The following is an 18,918-nucleotide window of genomic DNA, read 5'->3' as shown; positions in this document are numbered from 1 at the left end:
GCTGGGCGATTACACCTGAAGTAGGTCCCGTCTGGCCTTAGGTATGATCGGAAGTGGCCGCAGCAGAGGCTTGGCATCAAGGCCCCCTGCCGGGTTTACTAGATACAGAAACTACTCACTTTTTTTTTTTTTTTTTTTTTGCTTTTTTAAACTGTTTATTGCAGTAAAACATCCATAGAGTAACGCCCGCAAATCCTCAGTGCACAGAGCTAAATGCACTCAGAACAAGAAGCCAGACCAGCCGGCGTCCAACACCGATTCCCGGAGTGGGGGTCGGGGGGTGGGGGGTGCGGTGAGCACCCGCTGGGTGACTTACAGGAAAGGCTGGGGAGGAGCGAGCGAGCGCCCGCGGGCTCGGCCTCAGCCTGCACCCACCTGGAGCGGCCTAGAGCCTCCTGGGGCAAAGCGCGTATGCCAAGAAGGCGGTGGCATGATTTGATCAGGATTCTGCCGAGAGTGCCCTTCTTCCCGGGCATCCCGCCCCGCTCCTCCGGGGCCCGGAATCGAATCCGAGGTCGCACAGCAGGTGCCCCTGAACCCCCCGGCAAGCGAGCGCCCCGGGCGGCTCTCGGAGGCGCGCTTTCCCTCTTCCACCGAGGAGTTTCCGGATCTCGAACAGAGAAGGCACTAGTGTTTCCGCAGAACCAGAAGTAAATTCGGCGCCAGGGCAGCACCCGCCGAGTCAGGATGGCCGAGCGGTCTAAGGCGCTGCGTTCAGGTCGCAGTCTCCCCTGGAGGCGTGGGTTCGAATCCCACTCCTGACAGCGCAACCCTTTTAGTTGTTAGACTAGTGAATGTATCCCGCCACCTTTTCCTGTATTCCACGCCCCCATAGGATGATCAATTTTTTTAAAATTTCTTATCCGCGCGCTAGAATTGAGCACTATGTACTTAGAAGACGATTTAAGAACTAGCAATTTTAATCTCATCCCTGTCTCTCTCACATTCAAGGAATTGAAGGAATGTCAACTCCTAAATGACACTGATGTCCCCAGGGCCCCTCTTTTGTGTTGTTTACTTATGGATTTCTTTCTAATACCTTTTTCTCAATCTCATTTCCCAATAACCATAAGAAATTACTGGAGAAAGGTCATCTTTTTCTTTCTAAATGTGTCTGTAGAACATACATTTTTGGTTTCAGTGCTTGCGTTTTTAATTCACGTAAATGGCGCTCTTTCACATATCCCATTCTATTTTTACTTTATTCCTGTCCTACCATGGTTTTGAGGCTTATTTCTGTTACTGTCTGCACATCTAGACCAATTGCTTCTAATTGCTGCACAGAGATCTGCAAGTGAGTACCCAGGGATGACTCCCAAATTGGGTCTCACGTCTTTCCACCACAGAAAAGGGTGCTGTCAATGAACATCTTCCTACATATTCCGATCCGAAGCTTTCCTTGACATACAACAGGAGCAAATGGCTGATCATGGGGGTCTGTCCATCAGGGCAGTTTGCAAAGTTTGCACTTTATAACAGGATCCCGGACCCAGGGAACGTGGTTTAGAAACACAGAAATTCATGTTTAGTGACGTCTTCAGAAATAGCCCTAAAATTCAAGTTTCCTGATGTCCTGATAAGTCATTAATGTCTTAAGCATTAATAGCTAGTTACAAATATTAGCATACAATGTTTCTATTATGAACTCCAAACTTGGACAGTAAGTATTATTATTCTTACATAATTTATTACAAAACCCCAAGTAATCAAAAATCTCAGGTAACTAGAATTTTCTCCTCACCTTCCTTTCTAAAAAAGAAATCCAATCTAATATCCACTTACAAAGACTGAAAACAGGGTGGATCTGTTTTATGATCACTGATATTCAGAATCATTCTGTCTTCTCCCAAATTCCTCAAAATTCACAGAAACGTTCATGCATACACTGAAAGAAAAGTGAATTGGTATTTCTTAGAAAGATTGTCAGCAGTAAGGTTAGAAAAGAGCAACCAAACAAGGTTTCTTCTTATTGCCCAGGTGGCCACATAGTCCATTTCTGCCCATTTTGAGTCCCCACTTGGGCCTCGGCAGCATATGACAAAGAAGGAAATGGCAAATAGGTGCAAAGAGGAGAAGCATTTAGAGATACTTGGAGGGCCAACAGGTTGGTTCAATGCTATTCAGGCTACATGGGTTCACCCCTGACTCGGTCACTTATGAGCTGTATGGCCTTCCAGGCAAGTGACTTTGTATCCCTGAGCCTTGGTGTCCTCCTCTTTAAAGTAGGGGAAATAATTGAACCTTCCCTCATAAGGATGCTGTGGGAATTGCATGACTTAGTATACATGAAGTGCTTGGCAAATAACAAATGCCTGGGAAATAATAAATACCAGATAAATGGTATTTTTTTTTTGTTCCAATAGAGCACCTGTTCTTTGCAGGGGCCTGTGTGGAACTCTGGAGATCCAGAGATAGCCCTTGCCCCAGGAGGTAGACCAGATGGTAACAAAGTCAGATAGAAAGCAAGTAGATGAGTGTTGCTATCCAGGGTGAAACGGGAAACATGGTCCCTTCTAGCTCCACCTCCTCATAGGAGAACCTCAGCAGTCCAGCTAGAGACTCTACTTACTTCATAACTAGTAAATTCAAGGGCTACCTTTACAGCTTTGGTAATACATGGTCTTTTTGAAAAACAAAAACAAAACAAAAACCAAAAAACCATGAAGCAAAAACAAAACAAAACATAATCCATGAAGCACTTGATAGTTATCAGCTGTCAGGTCAAGTCCATCTGTGGTCTTCATGAGGCCACAAGTGATGAGGATGCCCAAAGGCCTTTGGTCATGTCCACACAAGAGTTTCAAGTGCAAACACACCTCCTCCTCTCATTGCTTCCACTTACCCGCCCTGCGCATCCTCTTTGTCACCTCTGGTCACACGCCATTCCCTTTGCCTAGAGCACTCTGTCCACACCTTCTCCCCAGCCCACTCTCTTGCCTGCAGAAGTTGTACATCTCCCTCATGAACAGTTTGGACGTCACTTCTTGCATGGAGTCTGCCCCCACCTCCTTCTACCTCCGCCAGTCTGGGTTAAATAGCAAACTGTGGCCCCCACTGTCAGTGTTACTACAAGCCACCATCGAATTGTTTGCCACCCCTTCCCCCAGCCTTTTTAGAACACAATTCATGACCCATGTGCATGATTAGCATGGTGCTTGCCATATACTTGGCTCTGGACAGATAGGCACTGGGTGGATAAACAAGCATTTGATTGTAAGTCATTTCCACTGTACATATGAATCACGTTCGTGATTGATACGTGGAGAGTTAGGAAGTCTTTTAAGCTTTTGGGAAAGATGGTTAGAATTTTCACCTGGAATATTCTATAGCTTCAGTAGCCAGTACCATTACCTCAATGGTACAGATCATGCAATCTGTTGAGGGCCTCTGGGCTGGAAGCATCCCAGGAAAGGTATTCCTGGACCCTGATGGAGCAGGGGAGTGAAGGTTAAGTCGAATTCAATAACAGGATGAAGTAGTGGTCTAGTGTTGACTTCTGCTCGGTGATTCAGCTGTCCTCTGCACTTGATAGACATCTGTACTCTAGACCTGGAAGAAAGGTTTTCATGAGCAGAGGATGGGAGGATGTAGTGAAAAAGAGGGTCTGCCTTTCCATTGCTGTCTGCCGCCTATAGAGAAAAGTGGGGAGTTAAGCTGCAGAGTGAGTGGAGAAATTCTCCACAAGAATAGAATTGTTTTCCTGAACTGTTTCTCAAAGTATTGGGACACTTCGTTTCTGTAGATAGCACATATTTCAACCCTTGACCATCTACATAAAATAATGTGCTCTGTAGGTAAAAGCAGGTTGGTGGGACTTTCTGTGCCAGGTGGTGGGGAGTTTGGTGGTGGGAGATGAGCAAGAGGGTTGGTAACAGCTTCAGCAAGCTTCCATTTCCGTCGTGTTAGTTTCTGTAGGGGCCTGGCTGCGAGTAGAACTCCAGACTTCTTTCCCACTTGCTTTTTTTTTTTTTTTTTCTTCCCTCTTGGAGAGTTTGGGAATAGGCACCTCAGCTCTTCTGGACTTCTTCAAGTCTGCCTGTTCTTGTGGGCTATCCACTCTGATAATACAATTAAGTAGATGCTTCTCCCTGACCTTCTTTTCTGAAATCCGGGTGACAAATATTTGTTTCGGTTTGATTTTCCTTTCCAAAAAACTCCGGGCACAAAACCACCTTTGAAAATACTCACTTACAGCTTGTGTTATGTGGTTGGGTTTTAGTGGGTGCTATGAACTGAGATGCTGCTGCTTATCAACAAAACCTTTATCAATCATTCCAGAGGCTGACCTTTCTAAAAATACTGCCTGCAGATTGTGAGAGAGCATCCGTTTGGAATTCCCCCAGGAAAGAGAACAGAATGACCAGAGATGATGATGTTGCTTGTAGTTTAAACTTGGTGATCTTGCCTTCTGCTTTCCCTGGTTCCTTTAGTATGTGCCAAAAACATATTACATGTGAAATAAAGAGGTTGACATCAAGAAAGGTAGAAATTCTTTCTCCCTAAAGAAATGTAAATTTGTCTTTCTGTCTTCGCTTTGCAAACAAACAGCTCACCCTCAGAGCCACAGAAAACACTTGAGGTGAATTCCGCAGGGGAATTGACCCCTCATATTACACCTCGATCGCTCATCCTCTTTATGGACGGTGGGAAAAACCACAAAAGGCCCCGCTGGGATTCGAACCCAGGATCTCCTGTTTACTAGACAGGCGCTTTAACCAGCTAAGCCACGGAGCCCGCACGCCTGCCCGCTTCCAAATCGACAGTGAAAAGGAATGGTCTCCGCGTCTGTTGGGTGCATTTCTGGATTTTCTCCCCATTGAGGGACAGGAGCAGCCCAGATGCCTCTCCAGACCCTAAAGATGAAGCAGACCCCGCTTCGTCCCCCCACCCCACCAAGAACTAAGGAACCGCACGGCTACAGGAAAACGGAGTCCCCTTCCGGCGGCGCCAGAAGCTGCGGGGAGGAAGGTTCTCCTGCGTCCGCGGGGAGTGTGACCCGCGGCCCAAGGTGGGGAACGCTTCCAGCCCCGAGCACTGGTCCCTCAGGAAGCGAGCTGTCGGTCCTGTATTTCACAGTGTTTGATTAAAAGTCCAGTCATTCCTTACCCCATTTCTTTCCGTAAAATTGGGTTCCACCTGCCTGCTTCTTGCTTATAATCTTAGCTAATGGAATTCCAGAGTCGCACCTTAAAAATACGAGACTTCATAATTAAAACCTAGTCTTAGAAAGAAAGGAGTGGCCCCCCTTCCTCTGAAGCTACAGAGGGAGAGAAGCTTTCTTGTCCTAAAACTTGTTCGAAGGATCTGTTTGATAAGCTGTCAAATTGAGAACATTCACAAGAATTTCTATACTGTCATGGGGACTTGTGTGAGTATTTGTAACTGTTCCCAATTTATTCTAGTCTCTGTAAAATGAATCTGCCCTTGGGAATACAATTTGAACAGAGAGCCTTAGTGAAACTCCCAAGAATTTACAAATTCTGTGGCCACGAGTGTGAAAGTAACTTCCCCCAATGAAATTATGAGTGGCTGTGTTGTTGCTTGAAATCTATTGTCATGGTGATAATGCCGAAATCAACATTTCAGTTTTTGTAAACTGTATCAATATTTGAAGGATTTCGCTGTCACGCTCTATAAGGCAGCAACGGACACTTACCTTCCCCTACATACATGATGGGGGGCGAGGGGATGAGGTGTGAAAGCCCATGACTCTGCTAGATTTCCCATTTCAGTGAAACATCAGAAGTCTATGAAATCAGTTGGAGACTCCATGAAGTAAGCAACTATTTCTTTAATATTACAGGATTAGCCATCATATTATTACTGTGCTTGGAGCCCATATAATCATAAACAGCACAGTCACTCCTACTATGGCTTTGACCAAACTGTGGCAGGCAGTCCGAGAGACAGCAGAGCCAACGGTATTTTGTTTGGGTTTTTCCTTTGGTTAGCAACTGTCAAAATGTGCACTGAAATTCTGGGAACTAAGCTGTTTAACAAGCCAGAGGCAAATCTTGGGGGGAAAAAATGAGACTTAGAGCAATCATTTCCAGAAATCTGGATGTGAATTCTGTCTTCTACTCAATTCCCAGTGTCACCAGACCATGGAAAGGCCTCTCACACTGGCTCTGTTGCAGACATCTGAAATTGGAGAAGGAATGGATCTCCGTGTCACAGACTGCTGACAATAATGTAAAGAAACAGGGGAGGGGCAGACAGTGCCATTTTCCATATGCTTGAGAGAGAAACCAGAAGAACAGTGTACTGAGACACAGAGGATGAGAGGAATCCACCACTGTGATGGTTAGCATGATATGTTCACTTGGCTAGGCTATGCGATCCAGTTATTCAACTGAACACTAATCTACATGTTGCTGTGAAGATATTTTGTAAATATGGTTAACATCTACAATGAGTTGACTATAAGTACCCTCAGTAATATGGGTGAGCCAGCCAGTTGAACCAGTTATTATTTCCAACCAATTATTACTTCCAACGAGTTGAAAGGCTCTAAAAGCAAAATGGAAGTTTTCCTGAGGAAGAAGAAATTCAGTAGCATCAGCTCCTGCCTGAGATTTTCTAAAGTACAGGCCTGCCCAGCAGAGTTCAGACTTGCCAGTCCTAGAAATATTCATTCATTCATTTATATTCTCTTACTGGTTCTGTTTTTTGTTTTTTTTTTTTGTTTTTTTCTGGACTCTGTTTCTCTGACTGATACAACCACTGAAGAAAAGACCGGAAACTAGAAACTGGAACGCTCAGAAAAGAAGGTGCAGTAGAAAGATCTCCAAAAGCGAAGTTAAAGCCTGCCTCAGCTCACGTCAGGTGGTGAACATGGCAGAGAAGACTGAAGCAGCAGAAGCTTTCGAAATCTACAAAACAACAGGACGTGTTTGTAGACACTGAGGAGAGCAAATGTGGACAGGGCCTCCAACTCGGAGTGAAGCCCATTTTACAGGTGCAAGATGGGATCTATGGCTCCAGGGACACCTTGGGATCTGGCCTGACCAGCTGGGTATGTGATGAGCATAAAATAGAACCAAGAAGTACCCCTGTTTGCTTCATTTCTGAAAATTCAGGCATAACTGTTCATGTTTCCAAACTTCTCTTTAGAAATCTCCTTTTTCTTACAGGGAGAGGATAGTCTGTGAACTTGGGTGGGAAAATACATTTTTATCTTGACTAACTTGTTACTGAAATTTTGGGTTTTCTTCCACTATGAATGTAGGCAACAGATCACAGTTGTATTTCAGCCCTTTCTACTTTATCACTTTCAGAAATCACAAATATTTCACATCAAAGTACAGTTGTTACAAATTTCTTTAAATACCATTTATGCTCACGAGTGCTTTGAAATTACAGTATTCATTAGACCTCCTGCTGTATATTGCCATTTAGCACATTAATAAAGGAGCACAACTATTACCATATCATAAATGTTTAATATTTTGATAACGTATTTCAATATAGTTAATTTCCCTTTGAAATCTTATGTATTTATCTTTTTTCTTTATATTTAAAAGTATTATTCTATGAGGCAGTCCATAACCACCAAAGTGCCCTAAGGGTACAGTACAAAACCTGGTCAGAAGTCCCTTGCTCTACTGTCCTGGGGGAAATTCCTAACTAGATCGACTTTAACGTTATGCAGAAAGAGTAGCAACATGTATATTCTTCTTAAGGACTGCTGCCATCTTATGAGCTGAAAACAACTCTTTTCTAAACTCAGCGTGTATGTTCTCAGGATCAGGCAGTTTTACTCCATCTGTTATTGGCCCTCAAGTTATTTACAATGCCCACCCAGGCATGGAGAGAGCGCTTCCTTCTCAGAAATAGGCTGAACCGCACACATAAGAGATGCTTATTTGCTTCCCGAGAAAGCAAACACGTGAGAGCGTCCGTGCGCGCGCGGGCTGATGATGCTCCTTTTAAAAGGTGTCAAATTCTGAGCTGTGGGCCCAGCGGTAGAAGCGCAGGCCGAGCAGGTGCTTAGCAGTGAGCCTTGCTTAGTAAATACTGAAATGCAAAATGGGTAACGACCCGAGGAGAGACAGAACGGCACGTCAGATCACGCCAGGCCACAACGACTCCCAGTTTCCTACAGGTCACTTCCAAAGCCCTCGCGAGGGTCTACAGGACCCGGGGTGGTCGGCAGGCCTCTGCCCCGGAGATTTCCCCCGTTCCCCGCTCTTTTCCCCGAGAGCCGCATTTCTCCAGCGCTCATCACCGGCGCTGCTGGGCTTTCCTAGTCTTCCCGGTTTGCTCGTTTCCCTCCAAGTGCTTATCATGATTCTTTTACTTATGCAGTGCTTCGTGGCCGTAAGTTTCTCGAAGGGCAGGGATCGCACCGCTTTCCTTCTCGGATCGGCTTCCAGCGCCTCGAACGGTCGGTAACACCGGCTGGTGAGCGAACGCGTGGATGGAGAGGGGCGCGCGCAGAGAGGACGCCGGGGCGCGAGCCCGCGGCTGCCGGGGCCCCGCCGGCGCCTGCGTCCTCCCGAAGGCGTCCAGGCGCCCCCACGTCCCAGTGCGGGCCAGTGGCGCAATGGATAACGCGTCTGACTACGGATCAGAAGATTCCAGGTTCGACTCCTGGCTGGCTCGGGGCGCGCCGCGCTGCGCTGTTTTACTTCTTTCCTCCGCGCGCCGCCGAGGAGCTCCGTGTTCGAAAATTCGGGCGGAGGGAAGTTTGCCTGCAAATTCTCCAGAGCGAGAAGGCGCCGCTTTTAGCACGGCTGGGGTCATCACTCCCCTGCAGAGCGGCTCCCGCGTCTCGGCCCGCGGAAGGGGCGCGGTCCCGGGGCACGCCCGTCGCGCCCGAGTTTCACGAGGATTCAAGTCTTTCTATTGCCCTCCTGCATCCGGCCGTTCTAAGGATGTGGCTCCGGGTCCGTACCCTGCAAGGGCCTGGTCTGCGCTTGCCAATGGCGAGTTTGGTGGGAGCGCTCGCGGCGCCCGGAGGCGTGCACCCGGGAACCGCGGCCATCTGCAAGGGGGGAAGGGCGTGTTCTGCGGGGAACTGCCTTCCCGGGAAGGCGCTCGCTGCCGAGTTTCCGTAGTGTAGTGGTCATCACGTTCGCCTCACACGCGAAAGGTCCCCGGTTCGAAACCGGGCGGAAACACGCGCTCTCCGTTTTGCAACTAATTCCTTCAAATTTTTTCTTACGCACTTAAAAAACCCCATATCACGTCTTCATAAATGCGCTCCCCGCCTCTTGTCGCCTTGTGGCCGGGCCGTGGCACGGAGGCGGCGCCGCCCGCGGGGGGTCGGGGTCCCGCGGCCCGGGCGGCGGCCTGACGTATCGCGAGGGGAGAAGCGGCTCTCCCCCGCTCCGACGCGAGGCGGCCGGCCGCCCGCAGCCCCGGAAGCGGTTCCTCGCCGCCCGCCGCCTTCCTGTTCCCGGCAGGGCCCGCTGCGCGCGTCTCCCCTCGGCCCCTCGGCCCCTCGGCGCGCGCCGGCCCTGCCCCAGCCCAGGGCACCCGCGCGGCCCGGGCGGCAGCTGGGCGCCCGCGCCTCTCGGACGGCCGCGGGACTCGGGTAAGCAGCGGAGGCCCGAGCGCGCGCCTCCCGACAGCGGGGTGGTCGGGGCCGGCCCCGGTGCTGGGGACCCGCCGGCGGTCGGGCCGGGTCGCCTCTCCAGGGGAACGGTCCCGCGGGCGGCCCGGAGCGCGAACCTGTGGGCCCCGCGGAGACCGCAGACGCCCGGGCAGAGGCGGGGCGGCGGCGAGGGCGTGTGGAAGGACGGCAGCCGCAGGCCGGCGGGCCCGGCCTGGGCGCGGCCTCTGCCTCCCCGGGGCCCCGCTCCGTGAGGCCTGCTTCGGGAGGGCCCACCGAGCGGGCGCCGACGGCCCGAGGCTTCCTGCGCTCCCCGCCAGAAGAAGGAAGGCGATCCCGAAGTTAAGACACGGACCAGCTGCGGGGTCCGCGTCTTGCCGCGAAGCTTGGGAAAGGCCCCCGCAGCCCCTGTTTAAAACCGGGTCTCGAGCCCTGGTGTGCGGCCTCTGCCCTCTGGCTGGCACACGGCCTGCTTCCGTGTTAATGGGATCCATCGGGGGCCTTTTCTGGCGCGGAGGTCTGGATATTCCACCTGCCAGCCTCGGGGTAGCCCAGGATTTCCTTCGTAGACGCACTGTTAGGACTGCTCCTACTTTCGTTGCTTTTATTTCTGCTGCTGCAGCTACTACTTTTAGGGGCTAGCCGAGCCCAGGCTCTCAGACCCCGTTACTCTGGGTTCCCTGAAATGACTGCTATGAATGTGATGTTTTTACGGCCCTAAGAAAAGAAGGGGCAGTCTTTACCTAATGCGCGGCTTTTCTTTCTCTTTCTCCCCAGCTCCCTCTTCCTCCATTTCCATACCTTCTCAGAAAAACCCTTCCTTTTATCATCTTGTTCATTCCCTTGTTAGCAAGATAATAATCAGCTTTGGTATGTGCTCAGGAGAAATGTATCTAAGACATTTTCATTTGAAATCTCTTCTGTACCGCTCAGAAATACAAGTCAGTTAACGTGGTGCCCTGAAAGGAGGCGGGGGTCTCAGGGGCCTGGGAGGCGTTGGGAGATGTGTCTCCTCCCATCCCTCTGTGATGCCAGTGGGCAGGAGTACTTCAGCTGGGAAACCGAGTGTGGCCAAGCCAACCAGTTGCAGGGGGGTGACGGTTTCATTGAAAGCCTACGACTCTCTGCTTCTCTTCAAATCAGGTGTTTTCTGGCAAAATGCGGAAGGAGCCCTACCCTTTCAGACACTCTGCCGGTCTCACCTTCTTCTACCACCCTTCCCTCCCCCAGTCTCCCTCAATGCCAGATGGAAGCTCAGGCTGCCCACCTTGGCTGGTAGTTCCTTTGGAAGGTGGAGAACAAATGGGCCCTAGATAGTGGCTGATGCCCTGTGAGCTCTTGATCCTGTGGCACACTGCACCTTACCTACGATCTTTTATTTTATTTTGTTATAGCCTTTATCCTTCCTTTCCTAAGCTTGGTGTTAGCAGCCTTCTCCCAGGTCTTCCCTCCAACCCCAAGTCACAGAGAGAAGAAGGTGGCCTTCTGACTTTGGGGTGGGATTGAGACTAGAACCCAAGTTAGAACGGTCTCCCAGAAATCCAGGTCAGTAACATTAAGGGAGCAAAAGGATGCTGCTAAAATGTGCCTTGTACCTGTTTGCTGGGAATGGGGTGCGGTGTGTAGGATGAGGTGGGATTTGCTCCATGGATACTGGAGACAGGCTTATAATGAAAGAGAAAAAAAATATGGGAAAAGGATTTTGAGAGCTATGCAAGACGGCAAAATGAATCTAATCCAAGCTGCGTTGTAGGTCACTAAGGTCTTTACGCTCCTCCCTCCCGTGGAAGTCCGCTAGGGCTGCCCTAACACATGCCGCTGACTGCGTGTCATGAACAACAGGAATTTATTTTCTCTGTTCTAAAGGCTGCAAGCCCAGCATCGAGATGATGGCAGGTTTGGTTTCTTCTCAGGCTTCTCTGCTTAGCTCACAGATGGTCACCTTCTTGCTACCTCTTCACACGGTCATCTGTCTGTGTTTTCTGTGTCCTCATCTACTCTTATATATAGGATTAGGACCCACCCACATGACCTCATTTTTCCTTGACTACCTTTTTAAAGGGCCCATCTCCAAATACAGTCACAGTCTGAGGTCCTCGGGGTTAGGACTTCAACCTATGAATTTGGGTGGGGGAGGGGGGCAAATTCTGCTCACTTCTGGGGACGAAGATCGATGTATTATATATATTATTGACAGAGTTTGGAGATTTCCCAGCAGTTAACCTCACAGAAGACTATAGCGCACCTGCATCTCCTCATTTTACTCATTATTTGCATATTTCTGTTGCAGATGAAACAGACTATTTGCTTTTTATTTGACTTTTTAGGTTTTTAAAGCCACTTCTACCAGTTAACTTAAACTTCGTGGGTCTGCTTCTAATAAAATATGCAAGTCTTCATAGCTAAAAAAGTATTTATTAAAAAGGATGGAGCAGATGTTCCCTGTCCCCTGAGGCTGCTGAGGGAGAGATACCTTTCCACATTATAGAACAAGCAATCTGCTTAAATGAAGAGTTAAATTGTGAACTTTCACAAGAATTTCAGCCCGATTCTTTGCAAGGCGAAGATGAATGATTCAACACTTTCACTATTTTGTTTGTTCTGTTCTCTGTTAATATACTTCTGTCCTTGGAAGTGTTATTTTAACAAAGGGGAATTGTTAAATTCCTAAAACTTTAAACATTGTTGCCATGTTGTGATCATTTCTTGCCCTGGTGATAGCACTGAAAGTCCTTTCTCTGTATTCCCAAAGTTACAAAATTACTTATATGATTTATCTGCCAGTTCATAATATTTCTTTTCTCTCACATGCATGATAGAATATTTATAATCCTATGACTTCTCTATTTTATTGCCTAACAAATGATTTCCTCTTTTTTTAATTCTTAAAATATATATATATTTTTTTAATTAGTAGACTATTTCTTTAAGGCCAGTTTTAGTTTTTCAGATAAGTTGAGCAGAAAGTAGTTTCTCCTATTATTAAAGTTTCTCTTATTAATAACAACTCGCATTGGTGCGGTACATTTGTTACAATTGATGAGCCAGTGTTTCCACATTATTCTTAATTGAAGTCCATTGTTTATTTACAGTTGAGTTTTGCTAAATGCATAAGGTCATGTATCCACAATTACAGTGCATACAGAATAGTTTCATTGTCCGGTACTCCACCTCAGATAATTTCTTTTCAGTTAACACCCCTGTGTGGTGAGAACACTGTCCTCCCCATCCCTCTTTGGCTTTCACGGAAATGAAATGACTTTTATCCCACTGGCCCTTTTTCCTTATTTGTGTATCTGTCTCCTAATTTGTAAGGTCTCTGGAGAGTCAGCCCGTGGTCTCCTGATAAGCGTCCTGAAGGTGAGTTTCAAGGAACTAATCCATATTCGTATACTCAGCCAGCGGCCTGTTTTCCTTGAATTTATCTTTATTGTTACCTGCTGTGTTTCGGCCTTTGACATGTGGAGATCATGGCCCCCCTGCTTGGGATGGACTGCAAGGGATCTAACATGAAGAAGACTGAGCCCAGGAAACAGACTGTGAGCATTCCCACACCAGGACGTGGGCTAAGAAACACAGTTTTGGAGTGAGATGGAAGGAGAATGGTATGGAGTGTCCATTCTTTAGGGAAGTGTGTCCTAGAACAAAAGCTCACCCTTTGGCTTCCTCTCTCATTCTCTGGTAACAGAAAGGCCTCTAAGAATATATGCAGAAGGTTTAGAGTGACATTTTCATTTTTTATTCAAGTTGGCACACTTTTGAGAGTGAATGGGAGCATTATTAATAGTTATACCCGGGCAACAGGTATAAACCATGTCACCCTAACGCTAGACAAATGATTTTCATGCTATAAAATATCTTTCAACGTTGGTTCCTTCATTTTAACAGCGGCTGTCTTTTCCTGCCTGTTCCTTTCTGGGCACACCTTTACCATACCCAGAGTTGAGCTATGTGATCTCTGGTGTCCTTCTCAATTTCTTTCTTTAAAAATTATTTTCTTTATTGTTTCAGAATTCGGATTAAAAAAAAAAGCCTTTTGTTCTGTAAGGATTGTTCACACATTTCTTTAGTGGTACATTTGGGAGAGAGAAAAAAGAGAATAAATTAGGCATAAATTCATGTAATGTCTAGGGAAGCATGTCCTTGGGAGAGAGCAGGTTGAGTCTACTGGATCATTCGAACTGCAGCACGTGTCTGTGGTAACAGGGACTTTTCAGTCCTCAGGCATTTAGGATATTTAGAGGCAAGGGAAGAGCACAGCAAGGGAAGAGAAGGATCCAGCTAATTTCACAGTAGCTTTTCAGTGAATTGCTTTCAGCATGAGAATAGAAGTGTTTCTCCTCTCAATTTCCATCTGTTCGCAGCTTCTTACAAGGTACCAAGGGAAAAATACAGACTGATTCAAGGCACTTTGCTTCTCCTTTCTTCTTTATACTAACGCATTTCTCCCTCTATTACACAAGAAGAAAGGAAAAATGTAAAATTTCCAGTAATTCTAGTCATGGTGAAAAAATGGGGAGAAAAATAGATAACTTGATGTTTTAGCACCATTTATAGGTGGATAAAAATCAAAACCAAGTTTGCTCAAGGATCATGTATCTACACAGTGAGGTCCAGCAAAAACAAAACAGAGCAAAATAAGACTCTGGAGGAATTTAGGGACGAGATAATTTTTTTTTTTTTCCTTAAAATAAAATACTGTGGAGTGGGACAGGGCATAGGATTACAGAATCCCCCAGGAAATGTTTTCGACAGTGGGGCAGAGATGTAGCTGGTCTTGGCCTAAAGCCTTAAGAAAGTTCACACAGTGCTTGCGAATGCCAGCCATCGGCCCAGGTCCTAATTACCCAAGCTCAAAATAAATCACTTTCCATTCTGTGTATCCCTAAATCTGTGCTTTGGGCTACATACTTTTTAAAAGTAGTTTTTATTAATTCTTGAGCAGAGACATCTGTGTAGAATCTAGAGAATAGTAGGTCAGCTATGTCCGTCCTCCTCCCCACCCCACCCTCCTTTCAAGGGAGAAAATGCTACCCCCGTCCCTTTCCCTGGACCCTCTTACCCTCTCCAACCACCATCCCTTTCTCAGTCCCCTTTCATGTGACTACTGTCCCGATTTTTATCTTTATCCCTTGTTTGTTTGTTTTTTTAGTTTTACTACATGCTTGTAGCCTAAACATGTCGTTTACTTTTATACTTGTAAGTGGATCTATACTGTACATATTTTGCAACCTGTCATTTTTACTCAACCGTATGTTCTTGAGATTCATCCGTGTTTTTGCATGTCGCTGTAATCTATTCATTTCTGCTGCTGAATAGCATTCCCTTGCAGAGATGCTACTAAACCTATTTATTCTGTTACTGAAGGCCAGTGGGTGGTGTCGGGTTTTGAAATTACAGAGTCAACCATAAACATTCTCGCAGGGATTTCCTCTGCACATCTCCGAAGAATTCCTCTAGGGAAATACCCAGAAGTGAAATTGCTTTTCAGAATGTTTTCAAATTTAATACACTAATTTATACACACAGAAACACACATCCCAGCTGTGTACAGTGTTTTAATTGTTGCACATCTGCTGAGCCCTTGATTTTGTCAGACAATTTAGTTTCCACTAGTTTGATGGGTGTAAAGTGTTAGTATGCATTTGTCATATTACTGATGTGGTTGAGCATACTTTTATGTGCTTATTCACCATTTATACTTCTTCTAAGAAGTACTCATTAACACTTTTGCTTGTTGTTTTAAAATTTTCCTTTTGTCCTTTTCTCATGGATCTGTAGAAATTCTTTATATATGCTGGATTCAAATCCCTTGTCACTTAGATGTGTTATGAATATCTTTGCCCAGCTTGCAACTTACCTTTTTACTTTTTTATACTATCTTTGATTTACACAAATGATTCATTTTAATGTAGTTACATTTGTCATTTCCCGTTACGGTTGACACTTTTTGTGTTTGTTAAAGCAATCTTTCTAGAAGCAGTGTGAGGAAGACAGAAGCCGCCCCCCTCCCTGGACTGGCCAAGCCACCTGCCCAGCACCGCTGCCATCATGCCCAAGAGAAAGGCAAAAGGAGATGCTAAAGGTGACAAAGGGAAGGTGAAGGATGAGCCACAGAGGAGATCGGCACGCTTGTCTGCTAAACCGGCTCCTCCAAAACCAGAACCCCGGCCTAAAAAGGCCCCTGCGAAGAAAGGAGAGAAGCTGCCCAAAGGGAGAAAGGGGAAAGCGGATGGTGGCAAGGAGGGGAACAACGCTGCAAAGAACCTAGATGCTTCCACAGTCCAGTCACAGAAAGCAGAAGGCAGTGGGGATGCCAAGTGAAGTGTACTTTTTTTTGATAGCTCTGTACTTCTAGTGACTCTACTGTTCGAAATACTATTTTTCTTTAATCAAGTTTTATAAAAATGTAGAATTTGGGTTCTGTTGTTTTTTTTTTTTCCAAACTTACGTTGTTAGCATACAAGACACATCGTTGTTGTGTTTTGTGGTAAGTGCAAATACCACTAATAGAATGTCTCAGAAGCTGGATTGAAATGGGGAAGATGGGATCTTCGGTCCTTGTTTTTGAAGATTAATCTTGGCTCCCAGGAGAGATTCTCTGACATTCACACATGTCAGCCACTTTGGCTTAGAAGCCTTACAGCATAGAGGAGCAAAACTTCATGTCTTCTTTCCTGGTGCCATCAGCATATGCTTGACTTACTGAAATAGTTGTGATGTGGCCTTGGCCCCCCTAAAATCCTGTGTCGGGTAACAATACTCAGGCTTTCTAGTGATAACATCAAGACGGTGTTGCTCTAAAGAAGCCGAGATTCCTGTTTGTAGGTGGTGGGTCGTCCCACTGATGGTCTGAAGAGTTTTTAGTTCCTTTCTTCCATGTCCGAGTTGACCTGTGAAAAGATCTTACATGCCTCTTGTGAAATATCCACCCCTTCTGAGAACTCTGCCTTTTCAAAACAGCAACAGAAGACTGTTGACTTTTGGGGAAGGGGAGTTTGAAAGTTGTAAAACGTTATGGATTGTCAACTATGTCCTCCTGGAAGTAACTGGTTTTGAAAAGTCTCTGATAAAGCTGAATACAAATTAGCTTGGTGGTAGGGGGATCATTTCCTACCTGAAGTCATAGAGCTATTCTTTACTGCATTGTAAACATCTTATAGTCTTGCTTTTCACATTTGTCTTTAGTCTGCTCTGAACTGATTTTTGTGAGAAGTAGGAGATAGAAGTTCAATATAATATTTTTTCCATATGGGTAAGTGGTGGTTGTCCCAGCACCATTCTCTGAATACTTAATTCTTTCCCACTGATCTATAACACCAGCTCTTTCATAAATAAAGTCTCTCTGTGTGGGTGGGTCTGTTAATGATTTCTATTCTGACTCACTGGCCACTTTGTCTAACCTTATGGCAGTGCTATACAATCCTGAGTACTACAACTTTAGAAAACAGTCTTGATATCTCAGGACAAATCCCACCTCCAAAAAAATTACCACCGAATTTTTCTTCCTCGGAAGTGTCTTGGCTATTCTTAGCCATTTGCTCTTCTGTACAACTTTTGAATTAGATTGACAAGTTCTAAAACAAAACAAAAATGTTGGAATTTTTATTGGATTTGTATTGAATTTATAGACTAAATACAATGTTCAGTCTTCCAATCCATGAACATGATATACTTCTCCATTTATTTAGCCTTTTTAAATGTCTTTCAATAAAGTTTTATAATTTTCTCCATAAATGTCTTTTGTTAGTATTTCCTAGGGACTTTATGCTTTTTGACGCTATTCTTACGGTATATTTTTGGTTACTACATTTTCTGTTTTTAGCTAAAGTTGATGTTTATATCCAGTATATCCAGTTTATACCTTGCTAAACTCTCATCAATAAGTCTGTATGTTCTTTTGGGTTTTCTCCATAGGTAAACCGTATATTATATATGTGCAGACAATTTTGTTGCTACACAGTTTTATTCCCATTTTTACTCTTTCTAAGCTAGGCATTGTCCAAGTGCCCCCAGCACAGCAGTGAAAAAATAGTCTCTGCTTTCGCCAAGCTCATATTCCAGTTGGGCCTGGGGGAAGAATTAGAAAATACAGATTTATGTGAGGAGGGGCCTTAAGCAAACAAGTAAAAGTGGGTGCTATTTCGATAGGGTGGTTAGGGAAGTCCTCCATGATGAAGTGACATTTGAGCAGACACCTTAATGAAATAAAGGAACAAAAGATGTCAATATGTGGCAAAAGCACTCCAGCAGACAGGAGGTGAAAATGTGTTTGGCTGTTTGGCTCGTTGAGGAAGAACAAGAACGCAGAAGTGACTAAATTGGAAAGAAGATGGATAAAGGTGATAGGATTGCAGAGATAGCCAGGGCCCAGGAAATGGAAGACTCTCCAAGCTGTAATTTTCCTCTGAAAGTGACAGGATACCATTAGAGTTTCCAACAGAGAGCGCCATCTAAGTTTTGGGGTTGGGGGTGGGCAATAGGCTGTCAGGGGAGGGCAAGAGTTAAAGGAGGAAGACCAATTAGATGGCTGTCACACTGAATTGCAAGAAATCCTACTTTATCATGCTGTATTACTGTCCTTCCCTCTGTTCAACTATTCCCACCCCATTTTCTCCGGTAAACAGCAAACATGTATCTGTGCTTTCTCTTTGCTAAGCAACAGGTCAGGACCAAAGAAAAACACTACCTGTCCTCAGAGGCCGAAGTCAAATGCAATAAAGTCACCACACAGTACTGTGCTTAGTGTGGTGGTAACACTGCAGGAGCCCTGCCCCTGATGCCAGAGCAGGAAGGGGTTTTAGGGAGAACTTCCTGGGTCATTTTGACACCGAAGCAGCAAAATGAAAACAGGAGGGGTTGGTCAAGCAAGCAAGGAGTGGGGGAAAGCCTTCTAGTAAGAGTAATAACATTTGCAAAGATGTTAAGAGAATATGGTGCATAGTAGAAGTTCAATAAATTGTTGAATAAAAAAATGATTTAAATGCATAACCAGGGGCGCCTGGGTGGCTCAGTCGGTTAAGCGACTGCCTTCGGCTCAGGTCATGATCCTGGAGTCCCGGGATCGAGTCCCACATCGGGCTCCCTGCTCTGCGGGGAGCCTGCTTCTCCCTCTCCTCCTCCCCCTGCTTGTGTTCCCTCTCTCGCTGTGTCTCTCTCTGTCAAATAAATAAATAAAATCTTTAAAAAAAAAAAAAAAAATAAAAAAAAAAAAAAATAAATGCATAACCAAATTCTAGTAGGTTTTTGTTTTTGTTTTACAATAATAGGTATTTCTTAAGTGGTCATTGTTTGCCAAACACCGTGTCCAGTGATTTCCATGCATAATTTATTTCCATGACCCTATGAGCTGAATATTACTC

General features: G+C 45.7%; 1 protein-coding gene and 4 non-coding genes across 8 annotated transcripts; 4 read left to right on the top strand and 1 right to left on the bottom strand.

The window, feature by feature from the left end:
* Window positions 1-681: 681 nt before the first annotated feature.
* On the top strand, window positions 682-764 carry TRNAL-CAG (transfer RNA leucine (anticodon CAG)). Its single transcript has one exon. It is a non-coding gene; the product is annotated as a tRNA-Leu (tRNA).
* Window positions 765-4,660: 3,896 nt separating this feature from the next.
* On the bottom strand, window positions 4,661-4,734 carry TRNAT-AGU (transfer RNA threonine (anticodon AGU)). The gene has a single exon. It is a non-coding gene; the product is annotated as a tRNA-Thr (tRNA).
* Window positions 4,735-8,531: 3,797 nt separating this feature from the next.
* On the top strand, window positions 8,532-8,604 carry TRNAR-ACG (transfer RNA arginine (anticodon ACG)). Its single transcript has one exon. It is a non-coding gene; the product is annotated as a tRNA-Arg (tRNA).
* Window positions 8,605-9,049: 445 nt separating this feature from the next.
* Window positions 9,050-9,122, top strand: TRNAV-CAC (transfer RNA valine (anticodon CAC)). Its single transcript has one exon. It is a non-coding gene; the product is annotated as a tRNA-Val (tRNA).
* Window positions 9,123-9,248: 126 nt separating this feature from the next.
* Window positions 9,249-17,293, top strand: HMGN4 (high mobility group nucleosomal binding domain 4). Of its 4 annotated transcripts, none has more exons than XM_045866267.3 (4): window positions 9,249-9,538; window positions 12,872-12,916; window positions 13,024-13,095; window positions 15,522-17,293. In XM_045866267.3, exon 4 carries the CDS (start codon window positions 15,608-15,610, stop codon window positions 15,878-15,880), a length of 273 nt encoding a protein of 90 aa, XP_045722223.1. In that variant the 5' UTR covers window positions 9,249-9,538; window positions 12,872-12,916; window positions 13,024-13,095; window positions 15,522-15,607; the 3' UTR covers window positions 15,881-17,293. The 4 variants fall into 4 exon arrangements, with proteins under 4 accessions (XP_045722223.1, XP_045722224.1, XP_045722221.1 ...); XM_045866265.3 differs by having other exon boundaries at window positions 9,252-9,538; window positions 13,024-13,161; XM_045866266.3 differs by lacking the exon at window positions 13,024-13,095 and having other exon boundaries at window positions 9,252-9,538.
* Window positions 17,294-18,918: the final 1,625 nt, after the last annotated feature.

This window comes from Mirounga angustirostris, unplaced genomic scaffold (genome assembly GCF_029215605.1).
Source record: "Mirounga angustirostris isolate CCGP_5_RB_7025 unplaced genomic scaffold, mMirAng1.0.hap1 SCAF_8, whole genome shotgun sequence".
NCBI lineage: Eukaryota > Metazoa > Chordata > Mammalia > Carnivora > Phocidae > Mirounga > Mirounga angustirostris.
The sequence above is the reverse complement of the archived record's forward strand: the minus strand, read 5'-3'. Positions and strand labels throughout refer to the sequence as shown.